The 16999-nt window shown below is 43.7% G+C and overlaps 1 protein-coding gene across 1 annotated transcript in view; it reads right to left on the bottom strand.

Moving 5' to 3' along the window:
• The window catches only part of AK5 (adenylate kinase 5), a 2618000-nt gene that overhangs the window by 477695 nt on the left and 2123306 nt on the right, over window positions 1-16999 (bottom strand). The window contains exon 10 of the mRNA XM_086954134.1: window positions 16253-16288. Coding sequence (XP_086810260.1) covers window positions 16253-16288 — 36 coding nt within the window. The remainder of the gene's footprint in view (window positions 1-16252; window positions 16289-16999) is intronic.

The raw sequence follows: 16999 nt of genomic DNA, 5'->3' as shown, positions 1-16999 counted from the left end.
TTTACTCGTGGGGAGGTTCCTGCACACTAGAGTTGTGAGAGGAATAGGTAGGTGAAATATTTAAAAATGCAAGTTTCACAAGTTTAAAAGCACAAAGTATGCAGTAACGCAAGCTGCTCCCGGCTGTGCCTCAGGAGTTTGTCAAAATCTAATCAGCGCACTCGCTGATCAGCGCGCCTTTTAAACACTAGCAGGGGGCGTGGCCTCTGAGTGGGCGTGTCCCAGGTCAGGGCGAGGGTAATGGCGATGGAAGTATGGGCGATTTCGCCTTTGCTAGCGCTCGTTTTTACTCGTGGGGAGGTTCCTGCACACTAGAGTTGTGAGAGGAATAGGTAGGTGAAATATTTAAAAATGCAAGTTTCACAAGTTTAAAAGCACAAAGTATGCAGTAACGCAAGCTGCTCCCGGCTGTGCCTCAGGAGTTTGTCAAAATCTAATCAGCGCACTCGCTGATCAGCGCGCCTTTTGAACACTAGCAGGAGGCGTGGCCTCTGAGTGGGCGTGTCCCAGGTCAGGGCGAGGGTAATGGCGATGGAAGTATGGGCGATTTCGCCTTTGCTAGCGCTCGTTTTTACTCGTGGGGAGGTTCCTGCACACTAGAGTTGTGAGAGGAATAGGTAGGTGAAATATTTAAAAATGCAAGTTTCACAAGTTTAAAAGCACAAAGTATGCAGTAACGCAAGCTGCTCCCGGCTGTGCCTCAGGAGTTTGTCAAAATCTAATCCTTTCATATTTTATTTACCTCATAGCTAGTCCTTACTCCCTCAAAGTCCTTGGTATGCATAGAAGATGTTCTCGGAAGCATGCGGTGAATGAGACAAATCTACCCAGTGAATCTGTATCAGGATCCCTTTTTACCCTTTTTCCCATTTTCTCCATGGTTCCTCCAATAGGTGTATAATTTTTCAGATACATTTGCACATAGATGTAAGGACATAGCAATGTTTAATACATAGAACCTCACCCAGAGTAGCTCGTACAAGGGTTGGCTTTCCAATAGGCTGCCATGTGTATCTATCTTCTCCTGTGTATATTGACTTAAAATCTTCAACACTGGTCTCCCCAAAAAAACGAATGTGAGGTTACAAGGACAATAGAACTAAAAAGCCAGAATGTGTTTAAACCTTCATAAAAACAGCCACAGCAAAGCTGCCTTTATAACACCTTATTGGCTCTGTGTGGAGACAGAGATAAAGTTCAATGTCTTCATAACAATCCTCATAGTGTAAAGAGGGGCATGCCCAGAATGGTTGCAAAAACTGCCACTGCACCATGGCTGAACAAATACACAGGAAGATGCCTGGAAGTTCATGGTTCAAACAGAGGTGACTTATTCAAAATGCTTCTGGATGATTGGGAATTGGTTGTTGTACATTTTATCTGGTGCCTATTCATTTTTGGGCTCTTCAATTAGCTATCTAAACTGTCGTAAAGATTGACAGTAAACTGGGGAAACCTAAGCCCACAAACTCACTCAAGCAAAGGAAGTGAATAATCAAAGTGAATATTATGTATTAGTATGGGATTCTAATAATAATCTATACAGTTAGATCCCATTGAGTGTAGCTTGAACCATGATAGTGAGGGGTGACCAGGTACAATTGTTGTGTAGAGGACACAACTCAGTGGAGCTTCAAAAGTAAAACTGAAATGCAAAATCGGCTTTGTCCTATTCTTCTCATCGTCAATGTATAGTGGTGCTAGACCTGTCATCCTTAGGGTGGTATTTCCCCTGATTTTTTCCTTTTGCCTCTCAAATTGCTGATTATTTTTGTTGGCCTTGGGACTGTGAACATTTTACGACTACTAAACAGTGCTAAAGTGTATGTGCTTCTCTAAACATGATGACATTGGTGTATAATTGATTGGCAAATTGCTGTACTATTATGTCCCTTGTAAAGTGGTATACCATATACCCAGGGTCTGTACTTCAAATGCTACTAGTGGGCTACATTACTGGTTGTGCCACCCACAGAAGTAGACTTTCAAACCTGTCTAGGCTTGCCACTCCAGAGCCTGTGTGTGAGGTTACTGACACTATGGCTTGGCATTTAAAACAATTTGTCAAGCATTAAACTCCCCTTTTATTACATCAACGTCACCCCTAAGGTAGGCCCTAAGTGAGCCTAAGGTCAGGGTGCCATGCAAATCAAAGGTACGCATAAGATAGGACATACACTTGCATGTTTGGCATGTCCTGGTAGTGACAAACAGCCTATTTTCACTACTGTCAGGCCTCACCCTCCCATAGGACGGCATTGGGAATTTTCTTAATACACTTTTAAGGTGTAAGTCCTGATCAGAAAAGAGTAGCTTTTTCATGTTTCATATGTTTGGAATCATAATGATAAATCCTCCTGACTGATGAAGCAGGATTTAACATAACTGTTTTAGAAACGGCACATTTAGAAAGAGGACATTTCTCTGTACTTCCTGCTCTTTGTGCTTGACAACCTGTCTCCAATACATGTCTGGGTTGGGTGAGAGCTACACTTTGTGCATTCCCTCTAGACTACCACAAACACAGGTAGGTGAGGCTCATCTGCATTCTAAGCACTTATCTGGACTCATTTGCATTCTGATGGGTCTTCCTGGGCATGGAGGAAGGAAGAGACTGACACTTACCCTTCAATAGGTAGCGTCCATCCCACACACAAAGCACTGATTTATCCCCTACCCGGGTTAGCCTGACAGATAAGACTGGGTGTAATGTGGATCCTTGTGAACTTCAGAGAGTTCCCCTTAAGTCACCCCCAACATCAAAGGCACTTTTGGATATAAGTACAGGGTCTCTGACCCCCTAAAACAAGACACTTCTAGATCTTGAGTAGAACCTCTGTCAGAAGGAAGGTGCTGCTTAAAGCACACAACTGGACTGCTTTTCTGCTTGTTGCCCTGCATCATGTTGCTTACGGACTCTGCTGGAAGGATTCTGCCTCCCCTCCCTTGTAAAGTGATATACCATATACCCAGGGTCTGTACTTCAAATGCTACTAGTGTTCTACATTACTGGTTGTGCCACCAACAGAAGTAGCCTTTCAAACCTGTCTCAGGCTTGCCACTACAGGGCCTGTGTGTGCAGTTTACTGACACTTTGAAAAGTATTTAAAGCTATTTGTCAAGCATTAAACTCCCCTTTCATTACATAAAAGTCAACCCTAAGGTAGGCCCTAAGTAAGCCTAAGGGCAGGGTGCCATGTAAGTGAAAGGTACAAAAAAGGTAGGACATACACTTGCATGTCCTGGTAGTGACAATCAGCCTATTTTTTCCCTACTGTCAGGCCTTACGCTCTCATAGGCCAGCATTGGGAATTTCTTAATACACTTTGAGGTGTAATTCCTGATCAGAGAAGAGTAGCTTTTTCATGTTTCATATGTTTAGAATCATAATGATAAATATTCCTAACTGATGAAGCTGGATTTAACATTACTGTTTTACAAATTCCACATTTAGAAAGAGGGATACAAAAGGGGATGATGGGCGGAGCATTTGAGCAAATCAAACACTCACCCCCAGTCAACTGATCTGGGTTTAATCCATCACCATTCTTTAGCTCACTCAGCCACCCCAGTTCAGACATGGCCATATGCAAATCAGTCTGAACCTGTGCCTCATGGGAACAGTCCAGCCCGGACTGCCAAGCCATGTCTTCCCTTGACCGGAAACAAGCATCATGGGACCGGTTTCGGATTCATAATCCTCATCAGCCAGGTTATCTTGAATCCAGTGGCCAAGTGAGCAAGGGACTCACGTCTGAGCATACCCTTCCAACTTAGGGCGAACAAAGCGATACAAAAGGGGATGATAGGCGGAGCGTTTGAGCAAATCAAACACTCACCCTCAGTCAACTGATCTGGGTTTAATCCATCACCATTCTTTAGCTAACTCAGCCACCCCAGTTCAGACATGGCCATATGCAAATCAGTCTGACCCTGTGCCTCATGGAACAGTCCAGCCCGAACTGCCAAGCCATGTCTTCCCTGGACCGGAAACAAGCATCCTGGGACCTGTTTCGGATTCATAATCCTCATAAGCCAGGCTATCTTGAATCCAGTGGCCAAGTGAGCAAGGGACTCACGTCTAAGCATACCCTGCCAACTTAGGGAGAAAAAAAGGGAAACAAAAGGGGATGATGGACGGAGCGTTTGAGCAAATCAAACTCTCACCCCAGTCAACTAATCATCCCCATTCACATCCCTCATCATTCACATTTACAAAGAGGACATTTCTCTGTACTTCCTGCTCTTTGTGCTTGACCACCTGTCTCCCATACACGTCTGGGTTGGGTGAAACCGACACTTTATGCATTCCCTCTAGACTATCACAGATACAGGTTGGTGAGGCTCATCTGCATTTTAAGCACTTAGCTGGACTCATTTGCATTCTGATGGGTCTTCCTGGGAATGGAGGAATGGGAGAGACTGACACTTACAATTCAAAAGGTAGTGCCCTGCCCCCACACAAAGCACTGATTTACACCCCCCCAGGTTAGCCTGGCAGATAAGACTGGGTTGAAAGGGATCCTTATGAACTTCAAAGATTTCCTCTTAAGTCACCCCCTACATCAAAGGCACTTTTGGATATAAGTACAGGGTCTCTGACCCCCTAAGACACTTCTAGATCTTGAATTGAACCTCTGTCAGAAGGACTGCTGTGCTGCTTAACGCACTCAACTGAACTTCTTTCTGCTTGTTGCCCTGCTTCCTATTGCTTACCGACTCTGCTGGAAGGACTCTGCCTTCCCTCCTTCTAAAGATCTCCAAGGGCTTGCTTGCCTCCTTTTTTGTGAAAGACTTCTTACAATTCTGCTGGTGTAGTGTAGTTCCTATTTTCCCTATAGGCCCTGCACATTGGAATAACATAAACAGTAGTATAGACGTAGAAGTGCGGTCTTCCAGGTCTCTACTGACTATGCTAAACTTAATTGGGTTTGTACCAACTAGCTCAGAGGTCACTGGAAACTTTCTTGACTGAATAGGAAGTGATCAGCTTCCCTGGTACAGACAAGAAGGGATTCAGTTTTCCAACAACCGCATAAACGTCAATCTATAGAGTCGTGTGAAACAATAGACAGTTATTTTACTCAGTCAGTTGTGCAGATTACTTTACTCACCAAGATGCAGAGAATAGAGAGACGGGCGTTTTCAATAAAAAGGTATTATTTATTGAACAGTCTTTCTTCTCGTACAAGAGAAATGAATTGCCACAATTGCAAGATTAGTTATTATAAAAAGTGCGTACAGTAAAATGAGGATTGCGAAATAATACTGTAAAAGCATTGATATGGTTTCTTAGCCATACAATGGTTAAAATGAATAAAATATATACATTCATATATACATTTGACTAACGTACTCAACTGGTGCTTCTAACTACGCCTACCCCAGTGTACCTGACCTAAGCCTAATACTTGGGAGGGAGTAAGTAAGTAGCAGTTTTAGTTAAGTTGGTTTTGCCAAGGTTTGCTTCAAGAATTCTCTCTAAGGGTTTAGTCAACACCATACCTCTGAAATAGAATGTTGGAGGTCTTCTATCTCCTTCTAGGACTCGATATCCCAGTCACTCGCAAGAGTAGGCTGGAAACGCCGGAGCTGGATTTTCTCGGCAAGAGAAAAGACAGCGTCTCTCTCAGCGTGTCAAGGAGGAGGAGGGGCAGCGTCCGTGGGCTGCTTGCATCTGCTGGGCTCTGCAAGGGACAGCTGTTCTGCTCCTGTATTCACCACACCATCGCTATCATCGATGTCGTCGTCGCGTTTGCTTAAGGCAACGTTGGTAATATTTATACCTGAAAGGTGCCTTGTTTGACGTAAGTTTTTGGACATAAGACGTCAATAAAGATGTCACTAGGAAGTGATCGTCTCTCAGTGCTCATTAGAGTTCTATTACTAATCAAAACATAGCAAGCGGGGCTTTCCCAGGTTGCTGAGTTTTATCTTGTTGAAGAACTCGGAGTGTAATCTAGGAATCTAAGATAGTGGCTTCTGCTGTGTCATCTGCTGTAATGAGCTGCAGAGGAAGAGATTCTGAAATGTGGCTCTGATCGTTTTAGGCCAGAGACGAGTTTCTGAAATATCGCTCTTGATCGTTTATGCCATTATCGGGGTATGAATGTATTATAGCCGTATAGGGGCATATGGTCACAGTATTGATCGGGGTCCTAGATTAGAACACAACACTGGCACTGTTAGACTTTGCTCTCAGAGAGCCATAACCTTGCCTAAGGTGCTCCTTTCCAAGCTCTGGGCCTCAGAAGTGGGTTCTGCAGCTGTTTTAAGCAAGAACCGACTCATTTCATCGACAGAGTGAAAAATTCTGCCACATTGCCCTTTGATGCTGACGTAGAGTGTGTCTGATGACAGCAGCCCCACAACCTGCACAGCGTGCCACTGCCGCAGCGTATTTACTTCAGAGTAGCTCGACGCAGGACTCTTTTTGCACAGCTCTACAATGATGCGGTAGACTCTCTCCGTTAACCAAAACCCATTCCGAGGCATTTCTACAGCAGACCTGTCTGGGTACTTGTAGGACTTGGCTTTTTGGCTAAAGTTCCCTAAACGTTTTGCTTTCCCCCAGACCGTTTTCCTGACATAGAGTTGCCAATTTAGATGCTTTGGGGACTTTACCACTGCTGATCAGTGTCAAAGTATGTGTTCCCTATGTAAAGTGTAATGGTAATTGGTTGGCCATGATTGGTATGTTTGCCTATCTAGTAAAGTCCCTAGTTATGTGCACTGTGTGTGCCAGTGCTAATAATGCAAAGGCACGCAGAGAAGGGAACTCAGGCCTGCAGTGTAGTTCCTGAGCGCAGTTTGCTAAGTTAGCATATTGTCCTGACAAGTGCAACCACTTGTGAGGCCATACTTTCCCTTTTGCATATACATTAGGCACCCCTGTGGTAGGTCACGGGTAACCCCTGGGCAGGGTGCAGTGTAAGTAAAAGGCAGGACATATACGTAGGTGTGTGCTATGTCCTGACAGTGAAAAACACTCCATTTCGTTTTCACTGGTGGGCAGAATGGGAAGGCTGGATATTGTGTTTTGGTAGCCTAGTTTCTTATAAGTTTATAATGGGGAGGTGAAGTTTAGTATGTATGAACTCAAATCTTTCTATGAACGTGGTTTTGTCACTGTGTGTTCAGAAACCACTCTTTTAGAAAGTGGCTGGGTTTTGTGCTTTAAGCTTTTTTGTGTGTCTCTGCTGAATGTGGATTGACTGTCTGGATCTGAAATATGAGAGGAGCTGGGGGAGGTTTTGACCCAAGTGAGGGGTTGAGATAGCACCAGGCTGACCTGCCTCTGGAGAGTAGGTGGAGGAGAAGCCCGGGAGGTGAAGAGGCCTGCGTTGCAGCTATAAAACAATTGACCAATCTCCTGCTGAGTGATTAAGGATCCAGACCCCCAGTATCAAAGGGAGAAAGGTGACACTGGGAGGGAGACACGCAGAACTGATTTAGGCAGGGTTCAAGGACCCCTGAGCACAACGAACTTCAAAGAAATTTAGGGGTATAACTATGAGAGCTGAGACCCATGAATGTTGGAATGGAACTGAAATGGATTGAGACTAAAAAGGCTTAGACCCATTTTGTGGTCAAGAGAAACCTGTGCTAAGGAAAGAACAACTGAAGAGACTGCTGTGGAAAGACCAACCCTTGCTTCATGATCTGGGGCTGTTCTGCAGTTTGCTGTTTTAACTAAGGAAGAAGCTGTTGGGACTGTGCTTGGTGCGCTGGGTCCGCCTGCTTGACAAAGACGGTGCGTTGTGCTGTGTCTTCTATCCCAAGGGCCCGAGGTGAGCTGGCTCCCTGTTTGGAAACACAGGAACATAAAAGTTTCCAGAGAAGTTTCAAGCAATGCTGTGGGGGCGTGTTGTGGCAGCTTGAGACCCTCGGAAGGTGTGTCCTGTTATCTTGGACACACGAAGGAGGAGTGAGACTCGGACGTGCTGGGAGGGGGTCATGGTGCAGGAGGCATTGGTAAACAGCGCCTGGTCAACGTGGGCATCGAATGTGAAGTGAGTCTTGGACGTGCAGGGTGTGTGTCGTGGTGCACCACAGGCGTTAGTGAGGAGCGCCTGGTCAGCGTGTGCACCAAAGCTGAAGTGAGACTCGGACGTGCAGGGTGTGTGTTGTGGTGCAGCGTAGGCGCTGGTGAAGAGTGCCTGGTCGGCGTGTGTATCGGCGGTGGAGTGAGTCTGGGACACGCAGGGTGCTTATCGTGGTGCACAGGAGGCGTTGGTGAGGAGCACCTGACCAACGAGTGCATCGGAAGTGGTGCGAGTCTCGGACACGCAGGGTGCTGGTCAGGGTGCATCAGAGGCGTTGGTGTAGAGCGCCTGGTCATCGAGTGCGTCGTATGAGAAGTGAGGCTCGGACACAGTGAGCATGTCGTGGTGCGGCCAAAGGCGTTGGTGAAGAGTGCCTGGATATCGAGGCACCGGAGTTGTAGTATGTCTCAGTGAAGCAGTGTGTGTGCTTTGGTGCAACCTGGAGGTGATAGGCTGATCATCGTGTGCCTTGGATGAAAGTGAGTCTCTGCAGGGCGTTGTCCATGTCTTGGAGCCAACTGAGACCGCAGGAAGGAGTACCTGGTGAGCATGCACTCAAAGTCGACATGGAGTCCCATCAACGTTGTGTGTGTGGCTTCATGCCAGAAGATACCCGGAGGGTGCAGTGGTGAACGTGAAAGTAATCTCAGGGGCGTGAGGTACATTTGCCCTGCAGCCACCTGAGACCTTCCTAACAGTCGCAGCCCGGACCAGCAGCCCCGGAGGAGTAGAGCTGCCAGGCCAAGCAGCTGAGGCCCATTGAGAAAGTTCTGCATGGTAGGCCCAGTTCGCTGAAGGAGGAGAGGAGAGAGGGGTCGCACCCCCAGGTAACGTGGATCACTACTTGGGCGGGGTGTGGGTTCAGAGGGACACTCTCTCTGCCTCTCAGTCCTTCTGACGACGTGAGCTTTTGCTTCAGCTCAGATTGGGGCCCATACTGACGAAAGGAGTGGCAGTACTGGGACCCGAGTAAGAAGCTGTACTTTATGTCATTGTTGATACATGTGGGGCAACTGGTATCGAAGAGGCTGATTGTCGTCATATACATTGCCAATATTGCTGCTAACGAACTACCGGACTGTCTTATGATGCCTGACATTATTTCTGCATAACGAAGTACACAATTGTAGCGCTATGCATTGCATTATTTCTCCATTACAAAGTACAGGATTGTAGCGGGCCGCATTGCATTATTTCTTCATTGCAAAGTACATGATTGTAGTTACGCAATGCATTATTCCTTAATTGCAGAGTACATGATTGTAGCGGCCCGCATTGCATTATTTCTTCATTGCAAAGTACGTGATTAGGGTGTGACGCATTGCATTGTTCCTTCTTTACACAGTACATCATTGTAGCGGTACGCATTGCATTATTTCTCCCTTTGCAAGGTACCGGGTGTATCGTTTCGCATTGTATTATTTCTCCATTGCCCAGCACAGGATTGTATCATTATGCAGCACACTAGTGTTTGTCCATTGCAACGTGTGTGATTCTAGCATTACGACCAGTATAGCATTTTGAAAGTGGTGTTTTGGATTTGAACCTACCAGCCAGCCGGAACGAATATTACCCTTTATTCCATGTTGGTTTATGTATCGTGTGGTCTGATCGTATATCTTTTTGTATAAAGTTCATACTCGTTTTTATCAAACTCGTGTGGAGTCCATTTGTGATGTCACCATGGGGTTGCTGTGGGCGTGATTGCACATAATGTACACTCATGCCTTGGAGAAAGGACTGGCTGCTCAGGCCAAGCTACTAAGGGGGTGAGGTGGGCTATCTCAAATGGTGTCCTTACTTGGCCTAACGTTGAGTGGGGAGCCCTGTGTCTCACACTTGGTGACAGTAGTGCGTGACTGGGAGTTCGGCTTCCAACAGTACTTTAGTCAGCCTGCTGTCCATCGAGGTAAACTTGAACACTGGATATGCAAAGCTACCTCAATTAACCTTTTGACTGCTAGTGATTTCTGAACACTATTTTTAGTTTATTCTTTAAAAAAATATGTTTCGACTTCAATTAATTGAATTTTTGTAGTTTTGGTCTTGTTTTAGTAAGATACATTGTCTGTATTTTCTAAACCTGTGTGGAGTCTTTTTGTGTTGTAGTCATTCATTATGCTGCTGTGTGTGTGTTGCACAAATATTTCACACATTGCCTTTGTTGAAAAGACTTACTGCTCTGTGCCAAGCTACCAGAGGGTGAGCACAGCTTATCTTATTGTGTATCTAGCTTACCCTGACTAGAGTGGTTGTTCCTGCCTGTCCTGGGTGCATACCACAGCCGACCAGGAATCCCGTTTCTAACAGCTCCCTTCTGACATAAGGTCTGATGATGCTTTTTGAAGCACCCTCAAGAAATCGCAAACTGTAGGGAAGGGAAGGGACTACAGATAACTGACCCTGAACTATAGCTCAGTTGGGAAAATAACAAGGGTTATCTAAGTGCTCCAGTGATACGAGGTGCAACTTTACATGAAATGTTAAAGCGTATCATGAGAATTATGTGCTTTAATTGGTCATTCTCTGTACATGGTTAAAAACATTAATACATGTTTAGACCATTGTGAGGGAAATGTTAGCATGTTTCATTGGCAAATGTTATTAAAGCAACTTTTTCATATCTGGACCCACAGATTCTTGTGCATACCAGGTCTACTAGTACAAGTATTTGCTGCTGGTTATTCCAATGGTGCTTGAGGTCTCAAAACCAGAATGCCAGTCTTTGGAAGCACTGAGCAGGCAAGTATTAGTGGCGCACATGCGAATGGCACGATGAACATCTGAGCAACTCCCAGACCGACAACCTGAGAGCAGCTGGCACTTGCCCGTCAGTACTGAGAAAATGGACTCTGGCAACCACAAAAGGTCCACGTAAGTGAACAATTGACTCGATGGGAAACTGTGACTTGGTTTCAGGACAATATGTGTTGCCATAGAACAGTTTATACCGTCGCTTCAGACTTCTTGAGGAATTAGATAAGGCGCTATTGTCCTTTTATGAAACCAAAAGCATGAAGATAATAAATTGGTGATCCCTCATTGACAACATCAAACAAAATATCAAATACATTTGAAATATCAAAGAATTTTATTGAAATTACAGAAGCGCATGTAGATATATATGTTTCAGGGTTGATAGAGTCAGTTCATTTATCTTGCAACAGTCGTTTGACTGTATAGTGTAATGCTACTGCTTAATGAGTGAGTACTCCAATAAAAGCCTAAATGTACAGGTGAACATACAATTCCAAACAATGACATCTTGGTGCAGGTTAAAGTCTGATAATTTTACCAGGAGATGAAATGCTGCCATTCTGGGTGATATCCTGACATCTATAATTTTCATCACTGACATCACTCTGACACCTCTGCCTGGTCTTTGTAAGGATATTGCTTAACTTGAGCATGCGATATTTAATGGGAAGTCGGTAAAACTGGTACAAATGGCATTCTGCAAAACGTATGCTCCCACTATCCGGTACTGAATTCAAGGTTGTTCTCCTCTTTAGAAAAGTTTTAAAAAACGGGGCAAATTAATGTCTTTTACCGCACAGTTTTCTTCTGACCATGAAACAATTCAATGCTTTCATGGTGTGCCAAGCAAACCTGACTCTCAACAGGGCGTTGCAGGTTTGCTCAACCCAGGAACATTTTGAGATTATGACATCAACATGGTGCATTTGAAGAATAATTTCATAAGGATGCTATTGCTAGCCTTAAGCTATGGTTCGGCACCATCAGGACATGGATGTCCAAAATATGGTAAGAATTGGATTTAATATGTGAGTGTCTGCATCATACCAAGTCTAGACATCATGAAATCATGGATGTCCGAAATGTGGCTAGAATAATCACCATTATACCAGGTCCAACATTCCACTCTGGTTGGGCACCCTCATGTCATGGATTACCACAATGCCATCAGAATTACGACAACTATGCCTGGGCCAGCATTTTACCATGGATAGCACCATGAAGCAATGAATGTTCATAATGTGAAATTGGTTACTGTGTGCAAATAAACACAGCGACATGCCAATACATCAGAATCATTCAAGTTGTGTCAACTGGTTATCTTTAAAAGGGTGGGGCATAATATTTGCCAATAGTTCAACCCATTTTGTTTCTAAACTTCCCTAGAGAATGGCCCATGTGTTAAGAATTACCTTAATTATGCCAGCATTTTGTTGTGAATATTCCCATGCCAATATATACATACAATATTCCAGTACCAGTATTTTGCGACTGATATTGCCCACATACCATGGATGGCCCATATCTAAAAAATTACCTCAAGTATTTCAGAGGCAGAATTTTTATCACAGTTTGCTTGCCACAACACGGCCCCTTGGACCCAATATGCCATGGCTTCCGTCTTCAAGGCAAATAATTATCTCCAATAGGCCAAGACCAGCATTTTGCCTTTATGTTAAATATTTCTTCCAGTATTTCAAGGTCTGCATTTTGCCTCGGGTGCCCTAACTTATACCAAGCATTACCTGCAATTACCATGAGTGCCCAAGGCCAATAATTTCCTCCAGTATGCAAGTGCCAGCATTTTTGCCACAGGGCTCATGCCAATAATGACTTCCTTCTAGTATGTCAGGGTCTGCATTTTTCCATGGGTGCCCTTTCTTAAGGTAAAAATTTCCCCCATTATGCCAGCAGCAGCAGGTTACCATTTTTGCCGCCATAAGCCCAGAATTATATTGAGTACGCCATGGCCAGTAGCAGACTCAAAATCATAAACACACAAACAAACACACTCTCACTCACTCACACTCTCTCACTCATACTCCCACTCTCTCACAATCATTGTCTTCCCCCTCTTTCACTGTGTTGTACAGTACTCCAGGGCCCACTCTAAGTCTCAATTTTAGTTTCATTTTTTAGCTTAACATATTTTTTAATGGTGACTTTTTACATGTTTTACACTTACATGATAATGTACCGAGAAGCTACTTACTGTACATTCAGGTAATTTCTTAGTAAGTATTATCATATTATTCGTGCACTCTGTCCAAGGCTAGGTACATAGACCTGGAGACAGGTCTAAGGCTCCAGACAAACCATTGCATCAGCTTTGCACATTTGGCACAGTGCAATCGGAATGATGTTTTTATTATAGAAATAGCCTCTGTGCTACATTCATCAAGGGAGCACTTCTGCTAGGATTGTCCTGGAATGCGGTGCACTGTGACCGAGAAGCAGCCCTGCTGGCTCTAACCTTTGTCCTGCAAAGGACAGTAGCCTGCTCTACATCAGACCGGCTTCCTGATACATCACATTCAGGTATTGGGGGTTAGGCTATCCCAATGGATCTGGCAGAGGGTACTCCTGCTATGCTCTCAATAGTATAGATATTATTAGGTAGGAGTATAATCATATAGTAATGTTATAATGGTTATACAGTTTACCTTTTTCACCATTCTTGTAATGCTGATTACAATGCTTTGTTTCATCTGCCTAATAATTGCAGCTCATGCTTTCTAAACAAGACTACAATTATTCCAATAAATGTTTGAAAACCCATTTTCGTATCTTTCTTATGATTACCTTCGGCATGCAAGAGTAACAATGAAAGGATAAATGTGTTTTCAAGATTTCCTTAGGGAATAAGAGTGGTCATGTTCAATGTTGCTGATACCATCTGGTACCCGTGTAAGGTCAGTTGTTCCGACGGCGGAACTGTGAACAAGCTAGAAACCAGCCCAACATTTCTGATGACATGTGTGAGCTGAGTCCCCATATTCTGAAGTTTATGTTGTCCAGATACACAGTCCTACTTAATTCTTAGGAACTGTATAACAACTGTAACTCACACTGTCATGCTGCTCCTCACTCCCAATCACAGTTACCCTCACACAAACATACTCGTACTCAATGGTCCTCAATCTTACTTACAAACACATACACACTCACCCTTTCTGACTAACCAACTTTGGGCTCTGCACTACACACCTAGAGCCCTTTCACACCCTCTCACAATTTGCAAGCACTCACTCCTTATTACAAACTCACACTCCTCCCACTCCCTCGCACTAGCGTACACTTATTCATACAGATTCCAAATTTCACTCTCATTGCCACTTTCTAACACATTCATTCAAGCTCACTATCTGTCCCTGTCAATCACTCACAGACACATTCACACATACATCCAGAGTGAAATAACATTATTTTGTATTTACCTTTCTTTCTTAGATGGAACATGGATGGCAGTAGCACAGCCGGAATCTGGTGCTGGGCACTAGAATGGGCAAGCCATAATTCCCAATGAGGAGTCAGAAAGAGCAGAAAGGCCGTGTTTTGAAGGGAGAACACCCACCTTCATCCCTCTCCAAGCTTCTTGATACGACTGGAAGCACAGCCCTATAAGATGCTAGGACAGTACTTGGGATCCTACGCCTGCTGCACTGTGTGGCTCCTCATTAGCCTTAGGGATGCACTGATGTGCACAATGACAGTGACATTTTAGCAGATACTTTGCTGACTGAGGCATGAGAAGTAAGTCTGGTAAAGAGAAAGGATTTTGCCTATGTTAGGGCATTGTAGCTGAAATACAACCCATAAATGCACACTCCAGACATCGTCATACAGTGTTTCATTTTGAAACAAAATCTGTAGATGAATCATCCCTCACCCCCTCCCCCACCTTCTTTCATTAGGAGCTTGGAGAGGACTGGCTTACACACGGACAGTGTTAACCAAAACCGCAAACCCATGCTTTCATGAACACTGCTCAGTTAAGTCTTTAGCAGCAAACTTAAAGGGCAGATAGTTTTTCCTCAATGGAGGCAGGGCTATGCCCCTTAGCCCCTGATAAGAAGCTGCTCCTGAATTCAAGCTAAATATTTTAATACCCACCTTAACATCTGCTTAGGTCTCATTCTGACTGTATCACCTCTCCATCAATTTCTGATTTCCTTCTCTGGTCTAAGCTGTATTTGTTTTCACGAGGCAGGCCCTTTGTTAGACCTGCCATTCTTGGAGTGGTATTCCCCCCAAACAGCTTGCCTTCACCCCTGCTGTTTTGTTGAATTTTTTTTGTTGGCTTTAGGACTCTGTGCATTTTACCTCTGTTAACCAATGCTAAAGTGCTTGTGCCTTCTCTTTCAAATACAGCAAAATAGGCCTACACCGAATTAGCACATTTAATTTACTTGTAAGTACCTAGTAAATGGTCCTACATGTACCTAGGGATTGTAAATTAAAAGCTTCCAGTGGGCCTGCAGCACTTCATGTGCCACCCATTAAAGTAGAATTTTAAAACAGGACTCACGCCTACGACTGCAGCATATGGTGTAGTTTTTTAAACTGCCATTTCGACTTGGCAAAATAAACCTTTTGTCGGGCCTAAACCTTCCTTATTAATACATTTGAGCCACCCCTAAGGTTGGCCCCAAGAGCTCATTGGGCAGGGTGCACTGTATGTAAAAAGTAGGATATGCGCTCTTAAGTTTTACCTGCCCTTACATGGGGTAAATTAATTGCAATCAGAGATGCCAACATTTTGGGGTTTTGGGGTGAGATGTCAACATTTTGAAACAAACAAGAGAAATGGTTGGTGCAATGAATGTGTGCAATTTTCACTTTGTCTGCAAAATATGCTGTTGATTTTTTTTCAAACAAACAGCGCATTGATAATAATACTCGGCTATGGACAGATTGAAACCTATCAGCTACATAAGTCTCTGCAGCATCCTTTAGCAACAAATTTCACGCTTCGCCCGATTCAACATACTCAAGCGCTTCCACAAAGCAGGCATCCTTGCAAAAGCTCATACTTCCTTCTTCAACTGCCCTCACCTGCGTTAAAGGCTGGATGGGCAGGCCCCCTGCCCCGACCATGAAATCGGCCCTTGTTAAATTGGGTAAATTCCAAATTTCTTACTGATCCCTATTCATACCTATGAGACACCAATAATTAGTCGGATGATGAGACAGAAACACATTAGCATTGGTTTCATGAACGTTACTGAATCTTCAAACTTCATATACTGGCATCTTGCATTTTAATATCAAGCCAACGGATAAAAAAATGAGCGCTCATTAACATTTGTGCATAACCTAAATGCTGTAAAACTGCAGGAAGCAAATAGATGTACCTCTCGGTTGCCAGCTGTGCTCAGCACATGAAAAGCCACATGATGTGTTGAACACATGGCGCAGAATACAGTTCATTAGTTAGGAGTCAAACTTACCCAACACAAAAAGTATCGGAGACTTCTTCGGTTCTTCTGTAAAGTGAAGATCAGATTTAAGTTACAATGTTGCCCTCCTGGTGACAGATGCTCATGTTCTCAATTAATCATTTTAATCAACCATATGCAATATTACCGCCTATGGTCGGTTTTTAAATTTAATACAGTCCTTATTTATCATTAAAATGTTCTTCAGCTTCCTCGTTTTCTCATGCTGAATATGCTAATGTATTTTTAATATCCATTATTAATAAAAAATAAAACTCTTGCGAGAAACCAAATAGAAAATAGCTGACAGTTTATCACAGAAATTACATTTGTTTTGTACTAAAACTTTTAAGATGTATAATTAACAACAATTATTCCATACTGATGAATTCACCAAATTGTATGAGGATTTATAAATGGGTAGCAGTAAATTATGGGATTAATTTTCACTGAGGGGTTCTGACTGACATTGGATAGACAAGGAGAGCGACAAGGAATCACTTTTTACCCATCTATAATTTGATTTTATTAATGGCCCCCCCAAATCATATATCCCGGCTATCACCTGCTACATCGGGTAGAGGAGTGATGGAGGAGCCATTCAAGGCATGACCTTTCCAACCTGTCCCAAATGTAAGAAAAAAACAATCAATTGCAATGCAATCTGTCTCGCCTTGTCCACCTCAGTTTCAATTGCTTCCTGGTTTCCTTCTGACCATCGTAATTTCCTTACTTTCTGTAAGTTTGATGCCATCCCAA

This window comes from Lissotriton vulgaris, chromosome 1_1 (assembly GCF_964263255.1).
Source record: "Lissotriton vulgaris chromosome 1_1, aLisVul1.2, whole genome shotgun sequence".
Taxonomy (NCBI): Eukaryota; Metazoa; Chordata; class Amphibia; order Caudata; family Salamandridae; genus Lissotriton; species Lissotriton vulgaris.
The sequence above is the reverse complement of the archived record's forward strand: the minus strand, read 5'-3'. Positions and strand labels throughout refer to the sequence as shown.